The 13,827-nt window shown below is 40.4% G+C and overlaps 1 protein-coding gene across 2 annotated transcripts; it reads left to right on the top strand.

Moving 5' to 3' along the window:
* Positions 1–3,616: 3,616 nt before the first annotated feature.
* LOC145442854 (uncharacterized) lies at positions 3,617–11,334 on the top strand. Of its 2 annotated transcripts, none has more exons than XM_080320884.1 (5): positions 3,617–7,668; positions 7,905–8,065; positions 8,124–8,223; positions 8,888–9,032; positions 11,004–11,334. In XM_080320884.1, the coding sequence occupies exon 1, from the start codon at positions 4,406–4,408 to the stop codon at positions 5,528–5,530; it is 1,125 nt and encodes a 374-aa protein (XP_080177010.1). In that variant the 5' UTR covers positions 3,617–4,405; the 3' UTR covers positions 5,531–7,668; positions 7,905–8,065; positions 8,124–8,223; positions 8,888–9,032; positions 11,004–11,334. The 2 variants fall into 2 exon arrangements, with proteins under 2 accessions (XP_080177010.1, XP_080177009.1); XM_080320883.1 differs by having other exon boundaries at positions 8,888–9,035; positions 11,000–11,334.
* The last annotated feature ends 2,493 nt before the right edge of the window (positions 11,335–13,827 follow it).

Below are 13,827 nucleotides of genomic sequence, written 5' to 3'. Positions count from 1 at the left end.
ACATAGCAATTATTGCATTCAGCAGAGCCAGTGTCCCATAAATCAGCATGCAATCTCTCCACACTTCACTCTTGCTGTGCTATCTGTCAAGACGTCGACTATCCTCAATCCATTATGATGGAGAAACGAAACTCAGACAGTACGGAATGACAGCTCAAATCGACGCTCAGGCGACGAGTTTGACAACATTCGAGGTCTTCAAATAATGCAACGTGCGTTGTACAGTGTACACTTCGAACAGTTGATGGAAATCCAGTCAAGAGACATGACGCATCCCTAACGCACTGATCACCACTCCTTGGCGTTAACTTTCAAACTGTTCACATGGTATCTCGTTTAAATCATAATTCTTCAGCTGAAATCAAATTTACTTGAACATACCATTGTTTGGCAAAAAACAACTAATAGCTTTTGTTTATATGGCTCAGTGGTTCTGGATGATTGATTCCGTCAATCATATTGGAGAAAATATAGCTGCTTAAGGAAGGAAAGAGTAAGCAACAGTTGAACAGGTCTGCATTTCGTTGTAACTGTAAATAGGAATTCTGGATTTTATAGCCTTGCTATATGTTATTAGTTTACCTTAGTAAGATATGTATGTATCTTGAATGATTTCAAAGAGGACTTAGTTACTGATAGGCTACTGTATCGTCAAGCCATCAATATAATATTTATCATACATTTTATCTGTGTATATATCTTCCTATAGATAATTTTATCTGTGTATATTTCTTCTTATGTAACTTTTTATATAATTATCTGACTCCATAAAGTTACTTGTATATGTCTGAATGCATATTCTTATTTGATTCGCCGGGCTGCAAGTGTGTGAATAGCTGTTAACTCGACGTGCCAAGCTGACGCAAATGTCCAAGTCCACACTGGGAATACCTTCTCACAAAATGGAGTTATTATATTCTTGAACGTAATCAAGATATATTCCGTTATGATCATGAACTGCCGGAAGACCCATGGTAGCTAAAGATTGTGCTATAGCACAAGCACTGCTGTATATTGCTGACGGAAAGAGTATCATACAACTACTGTGGTAGTTTGAAAATCAGTCATGCAACAAGTACCCAAAGAGAGATTTGACCAGAGGTGGTCACAGTATTCAAGAAAGCTACTCAAGTAGAAGTAGAACTAGCAACGAAAAAATCTACTCAAGTACGAGTAGAAGTACTTCTTCCATAAGCCACCGAAAACGACTTGAAGTAGAAGTAGAATTGAATGACTTTAAATCTACTCAAGTAAGTAAGTAGTTTTGAAAACAGTTCTAATCCGTTATCATGGACTGTCAAATGCTGCAAATTGAGCTATGCGGAAGGTGCAGAGAGCTTGATTCGTACTGATGCATCCCAGGAGGTATCAATTTCCGACAGAATAAGCATTCTTTCGCATCATGGGATGCAAATTATAGCATTGATATGAAAATGCGATAACTAACCCTTTGCTTACAAGAAGACCTCGTTTTAGAAAATATCATGGCATGGCGCCCTACCCCATATTATGAGGCCACAAGTTTAGGCGAAGAGCAATACGGAGAAGTTGTATCGGATACGGTTTCAACACTTTGCTCGATTAGTATACGTTAATACCAAATATTTTGGATCGTAAAATTTATATTTTGTGTAACTTTATTTTCGGAAAATAGAGGCATTACTACACTTGCTTTTATGCTTCAATAAATAATCAACATGCATGTTCTGCAGACGAAAGAACTGAAAGTAATTAGAACTCAAAGTATGATACTCGGAATTGAAAGTGAAATACAAATAAAAAGTATGATACTCGGAATTGAAAGTTAAATAGTATATTCATATTGAAATGAACCCGAATATTTTCGGCTGACACTCGTCAGGGGTAATCGTCAGCAACTAGTAGAGAATTGGAAAGAACATTGTATATCAACAATCGTATCACAAAATATGACGTCACCAGCATGAAATTTCGAATGAGAGAGCGTTCAATGTACTATTTTTAGGTGATACACGAACTCCTTTTGTTGGCAGAGTTTTGGTTGATGTATTTTGATAAAAGTTGATTCCAAGGCACACAAATGGAATTGTGAACGGCCTCGACCTACGATTCGAAATCGGTCGTCTCGATAATTATTCGCACAAATCGGATTATCTAACAGATGTTTGCCGATGGCAGAATTAATGGCCTTTGATCGATCAGCATCAATCTTAAGTGGATGAGTTAAGGGTGAGCTTCTCACATCGCGTGACGCACGTGTTCTGATAAATCTGGGGACATGTTGGTTTATGCGGTCCTGCAGACGTCTTGACGTTCTTCCCACGTAGCCACAATCACAGTGGCACCTATATTCGTACACTACATTACTTTGTTGAAGTGCAGGAAGCACGTCTTTGCGTGTTGAAGGGAGCAGTTGTGTTGTTGTAAAAATCACATTGGTTTTGACTGTATCGTAACATTTACCGACAGCAGAAATCAATTGTTTTTCGAAGCGGGTGGAAATGGGGCCAATCCAAGGTAGATGGATATAAACATCTTTTATTGTTCGTGCGGTGGGCTCTGTTCGTTTTTCTGCGTTGAATTGTGTTAATTTCCTCTCCATGCCGCGGCTGATGACGTGTTCAGGGTAACCGTTATCAAGTAAGATTTTTCGGATGCAGTCAAGTTCTAAACTCAGTTTGTTACCCGAACATATCATCAACGCTCTATGCACGAGTGTGCCTATGAGGTTAATTTTTCTGCGTCGAGGACTGAATGAATTCCAGCGAAGGTATTGGCCTGTGAATGTCGGTTTTCTGAAAACAGACGTTTCAAATTTGTTGGTATTGCGCTTTTCAACTAATACGTCCAGAAATGATAATGAGTTATTGCGTTCTTTTTCTATTGTGAATTGCAAGGCCGGGTGAAGCGAGTTTAAGCGAATGAGAAATTGGTCACACTCCGATTCATTCCTGAAAATGACAAATGTATCATCTACGTATCGGCGGTACAATAGTGGTTTGGCGGACTCACGCTGGGACAGAAGCTCGCCCTCGTAATACCCTACGAAAATGTTGGCCAAAATAGGTCCCAGGGGACTACCCATGGCTAAGCCGTCAATTTGGCGAAACATGACCTCGTTAAAGCTAAATTCAACGGAGCCAGTTGCCGCTTGTAAAAGTTCAACAAAGACGTTACGCGGGATTGATGGTGGTGGTAGCTTACCACCGTACAGCGCGTTGGCACAAATATCAATAGTCTCATGCAGCGGAACGTTCGTAAAAAGACTAGAGATATCAAATGAGCTCAGAAACACGTCTGGATTCGGCAAATCCAGGTTTCGTATTTCACCAGCGAACGTGAACGAATCGCGAACACATTCCGCGCCGTACAATTCCCGAACCGGTTCCAAAATGTCAATAAGCCATTTTGCCAGCTGATGGTGAGCAGACCCGATCATGGAAAGTATAGGTCTCACTGGGACATTGTCTTTGTGAGTTTTTGGCAGTCCGTACATGCGTGGTCTTTGCGATGCCGTCGGTCTGATGGCGCTGTATGTTTCTGCCGTTAGGACACCGTTTTTCTTCAATGTCAGCAAACGGTTGGTCAGTCGTCTTTCAATTTTAGGTGTATTATCAAATTCCGAAACCGAACCAAGCGTGATAAATTTGGTTTTGTCATGCAATATTGATTCCATTTTCGAAATGTAGTCAGCTTTGTTCAGAATGACAACACCGGATCCTTTGTCTGGTTTGGTGATGTGAATTTCAGGGTTGGATCGCAATGCTTTGATGGCTAGGAAACACGCGATCCAACCCTGAAATTCACATCACCAAACCAGACAAAGGATCCGGTGTTGTCATTCTGAACAAAGCTGACTACATTTCGAAAATGGAATCAATATTGCATGACAAAACCAAATTTATCACGCTTGGTTCGGTTTCGGAATTTGATAATACACCTAAAATTGAAAGACGACTGACCAACCGTTTGCTGACATTGAAGAAAAACGGTGTCCTAACGGCAGAAACATACAGCGCCATCAGACCGACGGGATCGCAAAGACCACGCATGTACGGACTGCCAAAAACTCACAAAGACAATGTCCCAGTGAGACCTATACTTTCCATGATCGGGTCTGCTCACCATCAGCTGGCTTATTGACATTTTGGAACCGGTTCGGGAATTGTACGGCGCGGAATGTGTTCGCGATTCGTTCACGTTCGCTGGTGAAATACGAAACCTGGATTTGCCGAATCCAGACGTGTTTCTGAGCTCATTTGATATCTCTAGTCTTTTTACGAACGTTCCGCTGCATGAGACTATTGATATTTGTGCCAACGCGCTGTACGGTGGTAAGCTACCACCACCATCAATCCCGCGTAACGTCTTTGTTGAACTTTTACAAGCGGCAACTGGCTCCGTTGAATTTAGCTTTAACGAGGTCATGTTTCGCCAAATTGACGGCTTAGCCATGGGTAGTCCCCTGGGACCTATTTTGGCCAACATTTTCGTAGGGTATTACGAGGGCGAGCTTCTGTCCCAGCGTGAGTCCGCCAAACCACTATTGTACCGCCGATACGTAGATGATACATTTGTCATTTTCAGGAATGAATCGGAGTGTGACCAATTTCTCATTCGCTTAAACTCGCTTCACCCGGCCTTGCAATTCACAATAGAAAAAGAACGCAATAACTCATTATCATTTCTGGACGTATTAGTTGAAAAGCGCAATACCAACAAATTTGAAACGTCTGTTTTCAGAAAACCGACATTCACAGGCCAATACCTTCGCTGGAATTCATTCAGTCCTCGACGCAGAAAAATTAACCTCATAGGCACACTCGTGCATAGAGCGTTGATGATATGTTCGGGTAACAAACTGAGTTTAGAACTTGACTGCATCCGAAAAATCTTACTTGATAACGGTTACCCTGAACACGTCATCAGCCGCGGCATGGAGAGGAAATTAACACAATTCAACGCAGAAAAACGAACAGAGCCCACCGCACGAACAATAAAAGATGTTTATATCCATCTACCTTGGATTGGCCCCATTTCCACCCGCTTCGAAAAACAATTGATTTCTGCTGTCGGTAAATGTTACGATACAGTCAAAACCAATGTGATTTTTACAACAACACAACTGCTACCTTCAACACGCAAAGACGTGCTTCCTGCACTTCAACAAAGTAATGTAGTGTACGAATATAGGTGCCACTGTGATTGTGGCTACGTGGGAAGAACGTCAAGACGTCTGCAGGACCGCATAAACCAACATGTCCTCAGATTTATCAGAACACGTGCGTCACGCGATGTGAGAAGCTCACCCTTAACTCATCCACTTAAGATTGATGCTGATCGATCAAAGGCCATTAATTCTGCCATCGGCAAACATCTGTTAGATAATCCGATTTGTGCGAATAATTATCGAGACGACCGATTTCGAATCGTAGGTCGAGGCCGTTCACAATTCCATTTGTGTGCCTTGGAATCAACTTTTATCAAAATACATCAACCAAAACTCTGCCAACAAAAGGAGTTCGTGTATCACCTAAAAATAGTACATTGAACGCTCTCTCATTCGAAATTTCATGCTGGTGACGTCATATTTTGTGATACGATTGTTGATATACAATGTTCTTTCCAATTCTCTACTAGTTGCTGACGATTACCCCTGACGAGTGTCAGCCGAAAATATTCGGGTTCATTTCAATATGAATATACTATTTAATTGTATATTGAAGTTCTGTACCTCCAGGAATTGAAAGTGAACTACAAATAACGCTTCTAAAAAGCGGAAAATATATTTCATGTCTTTTGTCCATAAAGCTTCGAAGGAAATCTGCTAAAACAGGTGTAACGTTCAAAAAAGCCGAATTTTTCAGATTAGCAGGACATCACGTCATGGCCCAGCAAACACCCAATTGTCGTGGGCTATCCGAGTTGGGTCCGAGAAGTGTCCGAGTGTCTGAGTGTCCGCTTAGACATGCGGGGGCATATACTAGGCTATCCAGATTTGGAACTGTCCTTCTCGGATATCCAAGAACATACCTCCGAACCAACATTTAGGAGAGTCCACTGAAATTCCAAGTCGAATGTCCGATGGATATTACATTCTGACAGTGTGCGGATATTTACACGTTGTTTCAGCTAAAAAGCCAACATCTCAAGTTCCTGTGCTGATAAGTGCACATATTTCATCCTTTCAAAATATTTCAAGAATATAGTTTGAAAGAAAATCGTCACTTGACTTGATTCTTCAGCGACGTGGTGGCGTATAACCGCATTATGCATGTTGGCATTGACTGGTCAATATATTCCCTGTCGGGCCTTCATTTCAAGCTTTTAGGCGTTACGATTTCTATGCCTTTTCAGCTGTCGCGTTACTGTTTGTTCCTGCGGTGAACATTCGCAATTCCGAAAGATATGTGACGAACTTTTCGCGTGCTTCACGTCGTCAGATACGTTTATAGCGTTTTTCGCTAAAATGGGCTCAACCGGTCGGCAGAAATGGCGTCTGCGCACAATGAATCTGTATTTCGTTTATGACTTGATCGGGATTATATATTAGGCTTGATCGGAATTATATGCTGGTATGGAGGAGTTGATGGTTCTTTCGAACTTTTATTTCGAGCATGTCATAAACTATACCGTACTGTACCGTCATATAAGGTGTTTTACCGAAGTTCCTGCGTTGAACATCACTGAACATTGTTAACGATCATCTCGTTGTGGCCTTCGTGGATGAGATTATTAGCGTTTTTCCCTACATGCGCATTGTCTCAGTGCACACAGTCACGTGACTCAAATTTTCGTCTGGCAAGTTCGAACTTGCTGTCAGCGGCGAGAGAAGCATTAGGGAATCTGCTTTGCGTCACTTACCTCGTTGGTTGCTTATAACTACTGGCTCTAGTTAGCGTAGTGAGTCAATGATACGGTTAGTGTTATAGTCGTACTGTGTATATAGCGTAAAGCGCTACACACAAATATAATTATCTATCTATCTAGTCAGAAGTGGCTTATGCCCACAGCGAGAATGCGCTTGGTTGGTTATTGAATCCTTATATTATAGCAATGACGCATGTTCGGTGTTGTTTAGAGTTCATTTCATACTGTTATATATAGTACGTCCTATTATTGCTATCAAACTTGATTTCTCGATCAACATGAGGTAAGAGCTACTGTTCTGTGGTTTAGAACTAGGAATGGATATGATGGTAGCATTTTGACAGGATTTGATCGAGTTGAACATACCTACTCATAATCGTGCTCGCTAATATTGCAGATATTAATGCATGGATTCGGAATTATCTTATTAAAGTACTGATATTCAATTCTAGCCAGCCCTATTACAGTTATATCTACAAGAGAAATTCACGTAAAAAATATATCAAGTAGATTGGGTGAAGAGAAAATGATCTCTAGCTAAAGCAAGAGTGGATAATGGCGGGAGCATTTCGGCCAAGATTGCTGTTCCTGGTTGAATATCGGATCCATCACCACTCGCTGTATATCGCAATAAAAGACATGAAAAACGATTGTAAGAGGAACGTAAAGTTGCTGATGCAGAAACTATACAGTCTGCCAACCAGCCCCAAATATCCAATGAAAACCACGGAACAGAACTGGAGTAATGCTTATTGAAGATACGGTATCATTCCGCAACCATTTGAGGGTGTTGTAGAACTGGAAAGCTTCGTTCGAGAGGTATGGTAAATGATTAGCATATAATTCAGACTTCTGTCTTGTGTGATATAAGTAGAATAAATATCTTGTGGGCGTTTGCTATTTATCGTTTCCTTGATCGTCCTAGTAATAATTTCTTATAACTTGCTTTTCATAAAAAAATATCCTTGGTATTCTGATGTAGGTAAACGTCGTTATAGCCTATAGAGTTTTATGGCACATTCATGAAGATGTGTCAACTTTTAATTATTTTTCAGGTATCAGCAATGAATCCCCTCAGGGAGTCCACCATGAATGACTATGTAAGAAGAATGCTCTAGCCTATAGAGTTTCAACCGATAAAGTTTGGTGCGAATTCTCATTGAAGGGCTGAACTGGGAAGAGAGCTGTGCACTGAGTTTATACATGATCATATATTGTAGGTTGAACTAGTTTGTTGTCTCTTATGTTTTGTTTAATGCTATCTTTCTATTTAGGTGCTTGTTGCAATATTCATACAACTGTTTTGGAAAAGGGCTACGACATTGCATCTGTGTTGCGCCATGCACATGTAAAAACAAAAATCGACAGACCAAGGTAGATGCAATATTGATTGTCTGATGCATACGCATAGAGGATAATGGTTATATTGCGTAACCATACTCATATATTTACCCGTGTTTTACCTGTGTGTTGGTTTATTTCGTTTTCGTGGTCGTTAATTTTAGTGTGAAAAGTAGTTTATTCATAAAGTATATCACCATAATTCAGACTGTACAAACTACCCATTAAGGATTTTTTAAAATTGGGTAGTTCTAATTCTATTCGCACATTTGAAAAAATTATTGTGGCCGAACATCTAGAAAACATGTGTCGTCGTTCCATGCGAATTGAGATGCCGGTGTTCTATTGAATGATGTATATTGTACTGTACAGTACAGCCAGAGGCGACGAATTGCGGGGTGTTATGACGTCGCGTTACATTGTGCACACATTGGTTTCGACCCCTGACCCCCCAGGCTACGCGCCTGAGTAAATGAATAGTATATAATAAAGAATTGTCTTACGTAATACTACACATGGAATAGGGTATCTTGTAATCGTTTGGTGTTCATCATCTCTCTGTTTGTCTCAGTAATAATTTTGCAAGTGCTTGCTGCGCTACAATACGCTTGGTTTTTTCGGATACAGTAGGCCCTAAGCCTTTCCACATGGGTTTTATGACATTGTCGTAATGTTAAAACTTGTCATATCTTTCCAGGCAAAACCAATGACTCCCGTTGTTGTCGCATTCACAAGGAAAATTGTACCGAAGAGTTGCAACTGATTGAGTTTGGAGCGAATACTCTCCGAAAGCCAGAAAGGAAAAGAAAAGAGCTCTGTGTAAACTGAGTCTATACCAAATCGTCGTAAGTTGAACATGTGAATATGTCAAGCTGTCTCTAAATTGTTCAACACAATCTCTAATTTAGGGGCTTGCTGTAATATTCATTGGTGGGCTGAGATTATGGGTAGTGTGGAACCCTGCTATGATGCACTGGTTCTTGGTGTATCTATTTTGTCAATGCCGCCAATGCGGAATACTACTCCAGTTGATAAGCATTAGAATTATAGCTACACAATTTTCCCAACATTTATTCTCAGAGGAAATTGGATTAGAATTATAATAAGAGCATAAACACTTCCCCTTAATTAGGTGAGGATTAGATTACCGCAGGGCCGGCCAACCCGTGGCCCGCGAGAAGGTTTTGAGTGGCCCGCGAGGTAATTTCCGAAATTTCTAATATCATCAAAAACGGATTGCACAGATTGTGAACTTGCAAGGCCAACCAAATATCTGATTAGTCAGGCCGCAACACTTGAGATGTGATGACTAAACTATCAGTTTCGACTCATTGACAGATCCATCAACCATTCATATATTGGTATATCTTCGTACACTACAATAAAGCAGAATAATTTGCGATAGATTTATCAAAGGTAAAAATTTTCTACAAGCTTAGCGCAATATGTTGTCACTCGATTTCTTGTTCTTAATATTGTTGCATTTTTGTGAAAATTGAAGAACACCCAATGACCAATGTATCAGATTGAGTCGAACTATATTAGCGATCATGAGACAAAGTGTCGTTCAACATATGCGACCTTGCGTTTGCGCTCGCAGTAAGACCGTCCACTAGACCTAGGCACGAAATGATTGACGCATGTTGGTCGCAGCTTTCGATATCGATATGTCCATGCGCTGAATAGCCCAGTCCTCGCAAACTTAGCTCAGAGATACACAGCAGGCCCGCAATATAGTCAAGTGACAATATTATTGACCTATGAACTTCCAAAAATTTTCGCGCTTCGCGCGGATAGTGGCCCGCGCAAAAGTTCGTCAATCGAATGTGGCCCTTTGGCTGAAAAGGTTGGCCAGCCCTGGATTACCGGTACCGCCATTTTGCTAAAATTTTGTCCTTATTAGGGGGGTAGAAACGAACCCCCCCCCCCATTTCAAGTGTTGCGTGCTGCCAATTCGTGAGAATCGACTGCGCAGCGGCACGAGACCTCCCACTGATACTGTTATTCATTTGAATGTGAAATCTGGTCATTGATAAATTTGCACACGACGTCACCACAGGCTTGAACATCCCATCAGCAATAAGGCCACAATCAAAGTGTCGAGTCTCTGCCTGCTTGCTGCACCTGCCGTTGTGCACAGTCGATTGCCACCATTGACAACACTTGAAATAATGGTGGGGGGGGGGGGCTGAACCTTCGAACCGCCGGGATACGCACCTGCTAGTCAAGTAGCATAATGGAATAGTCTCTTGAGGCAGACTTGACCGACTAGAACTAGATGATTCCAGTTGTCCAATTACAGATTAATTGGAGCGAAATGCGGCTGATCTAATTCTAATCTAACTTTGGAAATGTTTCTGTGCCCTTATTTTAATTCTAATCCAATTCCGTTTGCGAATCAGATTTGGACAATATGGTGTAACTATAATTGTCGTTGTTATTTTAATGCTAGTCAAGTAAAGTAGTTGGCAGCTATTCCCTGGTATACAGCCGTTTGCTGTTCGAGTATTTGCAATGAGACCCTTCCCTAGGGTTCTCCCGCTGCAGTAGAAAGACCGGCAAGTAGTTTATTACAACTCATTCGCTTCTAGTTGTGACACTTTTCGTGTCTTGAATGCTTTGTATTGAGTGATTTCTATCCACAGTTCTAACAAAGTCACAAATTCTGTTATATTCATGGTCTTTGCCATATGCACATCATGTCATATTAAGTAATCTGTAATGTTTGCATCAAGGTATTCCGAATATGCTAGCATTTTGAAGGATTATTTCATGTTTGCTGGAATTAATTTCTCGGTAAATATTTCAGAAAGAAAATGCAAAGAAACTGAATATCTTGTCTCAACGTTGCACTCGAGATGGCAAAGATACTTGGTAAAGGCGTTCATCATCATCAATCCGACTCGTCCTGTATGAAGTTGAAGATGTTACCAGCGAGAGGAATTGTTGTCTGCAAGTGTGCATATGTGTAGTGTGCAGCGGGTATTGCCTCGTTTTCACTCTCATCGACCAACTTTCTTTATTTTGATTGATTAATGATATTGTCAATTACTGTGTGGTGTTACAGTTAGCTTTCTGCTGTTTTCAGTTTTTTTTTATGTTGATATTTTTATGCTAATATAAGTTTCGGAAACGAAAAATCAATCTTGTAAGTTGGTGCGTCTAGTTAGATCCTGGTGATGGTAGGGGTAGCTGAGGCAGAAGCGCACTGCCCAGGTATGTCTTGCCAGTGCCAGATAAATTCGTTCCAACTTTCTCCCTCCACTGGCCCGGGAATGATTTACCAGACGGTCACTGACCAGTGAGTGAACGTCGGGGGGATTCAACACCTCCAGTCCGAGTGAACAGTGTAGGGGATAGGTCAGGGACTTTTGATCGTACGTCCGTGGGCTATATGTGGACCATCAAATGTTTGCTGGGGGGCTGCTAGATTACGATATGATAGGTAATTGCTAGATTGCGAAACGGTAGTTTCAAACGCTATAATGGGTCATATTTACTGTGATGAAATATTTGATTTGGTCGACAATGCGGTGTGAGCAGAACCAACCAATCCGGTACCAAAATTAGATCCACTGATACTTTCGTGAAAACATATTTGTCACTCCATAACTACTGTGCGCGAAGCGCAACAAAATTTCGGGCTTTGCTTGACTTTTATGAATACTTAATGCTGGTACTCCGTGAAAGCAGCCCCAAAATTCCTCAGGCAATCTTTCGTATTGGGGGATTAAACTACTTTTACTTGACAAATTGAGAAGAGCGAAAAGTAAGTAAGTAGATCACGAAATACATAAAATCAGATCTACTTGAATAAGTACCAGAAGTAGAGGAAAACTACTTGAGTACTTCCAAAAAGTAGAAGTACTTCGTTACTGACGACCTCTGATTATTAGTGGCAAATTTGAGCGGATGAATATCACTTATTTCGAAATCGTCTGAGTGTCGTCGGGCCATTATTGAGCTTCCAGCAAAGGGTGTTGCGAAGCTTGTTTTGTTGTGCTTGAAGAAAATGAAAATTCCTAGGAATGACGAATGAGATACGCATCGTAAAAGGTACAGTACTACATAGTATTTGTTACCGTGAATGTCTGCGACAGTGCATACCACCCGGATGACTTTGATTTCATGATTGAAATATTTCATTCGCCGCATTCTCTGTTCTATTTTGGGATATTACCCGACGTATATAGTGATCTGTGACACTGTTGGCTTGTTAGTGTTATTGATCGCGATATGTTTTCATCCACTGCTGGATATTTTTGACGCACATATGCCACCTCAAATGAGGAACCTTTTGCTTCAATACATTGGATCAAGTAAGTCATGAATCTCTGCTGTATCATGTAAAATGCGGAGCCGTCATCACACAATGTACCTGTACCGGTACTTCAAAACTTGTTATATTGCACTGTGATGCGTTAATTTTGAGGTTACCAAAGTATTGATGGTTCTTAGTGTACTTTTTGCTGCCGAATCCAAAACTGTTATCCGTTTGTTTCAATGAGGTTTAGTTTTTTGGCAAATTGCATTTGAATTTGTCAAAACTTCAGTTTGCAGCGTCTTGCGATTGAGATTTGTGACGTCATAAAAAGGATTTAGCAGTGAAGTTATGATGAAAATTTTAGAAAATGTTTCAATTACGACGAATATCATTCCCAAGAGGTTTCAGGATTATTATTAGCTTTGGGCATAGTCTACAGTTCGGCTGAACGGTATTTGTTTTGGACTCATCTCCCAAGAGTTTGAAGACAGTATTACTCCGTGATGACATTGGTTCTGTTTCTGTTGGATATTTGGACATTCCGTAAGCTCACTGAATGCTATGAAGACATGAAATTCCATTTGAAACCTCTTCAGTATAGCCAACACCAATAGATATTATGAGGTGACTTGAAAGGATTTCGATAATTCTTGGGTTACTGACCGGTTGCACTAGATATCCAGTTTTTGTGTCTGTGGAACTCGAGGGCTGATAATCACCTCTACACACCATCAGCTGGCCTCGCAGAACAAGCTTTAACCTGGTTTTAAAAATGTCAAATCTGCCTAATTGATCCACAAAATATTCTTTTGCCACCTCTCCACATTAAACTTTGTCTCACAAAAAAACTATAACTATGGGCACTTGAGAAAGATGGCCCAACCTTCAAGTTCTTGCAAATTTTTTGAACACTTCGTTTTCGTTTCACACTTAACACATTGATGTTGGCAAGGATTTCGCATTTAAAACACACTTGTGATATTAAGTGTTTACGTGTCTATAGTGTAACATATCAACTTCTACCTTCATCTATTAGGTTGAGCGCCATAGAACAAAATTATGCTTTCTTGTTTAGTTGTAAAAGTGCCTATATTTCAACTCTGTTATTATATTTTTATAGTATTTAAAACGGCTGTCATTGCAAAAACCTTGAATTCAAATAAAAATACCATCTTGCAAAAATTGACAACATTCATGACCAACTAAGCTACCAGAGAAATTAGTTTCTTTGTGCCCAATAATGACCAAAGCTAGCATAATTGGAAATGTGATGAAGAAAAAACTTAATCTGATTGATAAAAACTGGCATTTTCAAGTTCATCGCAAAAAATTGATTCATAAACAGTTAAAACATCTTTGACCTCCGAAAAATA

This window comes from Botryllus schlosseri, chromosome 7, assembly GCF_051294905.1.
Source record: "Botryllus schlosseri isolate E-star chromosome 7, Bs_hap1, whole genome shotgun sequence".
In the NCBI taxonomy this organism is placed as follows: Eukaryota; Metazoa; Chordata; class Ascidiacea; order Stolidobranchia; family Styelidae; genus Botryllus; species Botryllus schlosseri.
Note: the sequence above shows the minus strand (reverse complement) of the source record. Positions and strands in the feature narration are given on the sequence as shown.

What these genes read in the sequence shown, in the direction of transcription:
- LOC145442854 (XM_080320884.1), top strand. Translation starts at nt 4,406, where the DNA reads ATGTTTCGCCAAATTGACGGCTTAGCCATGGGTAGTCCCCTGGGACCT.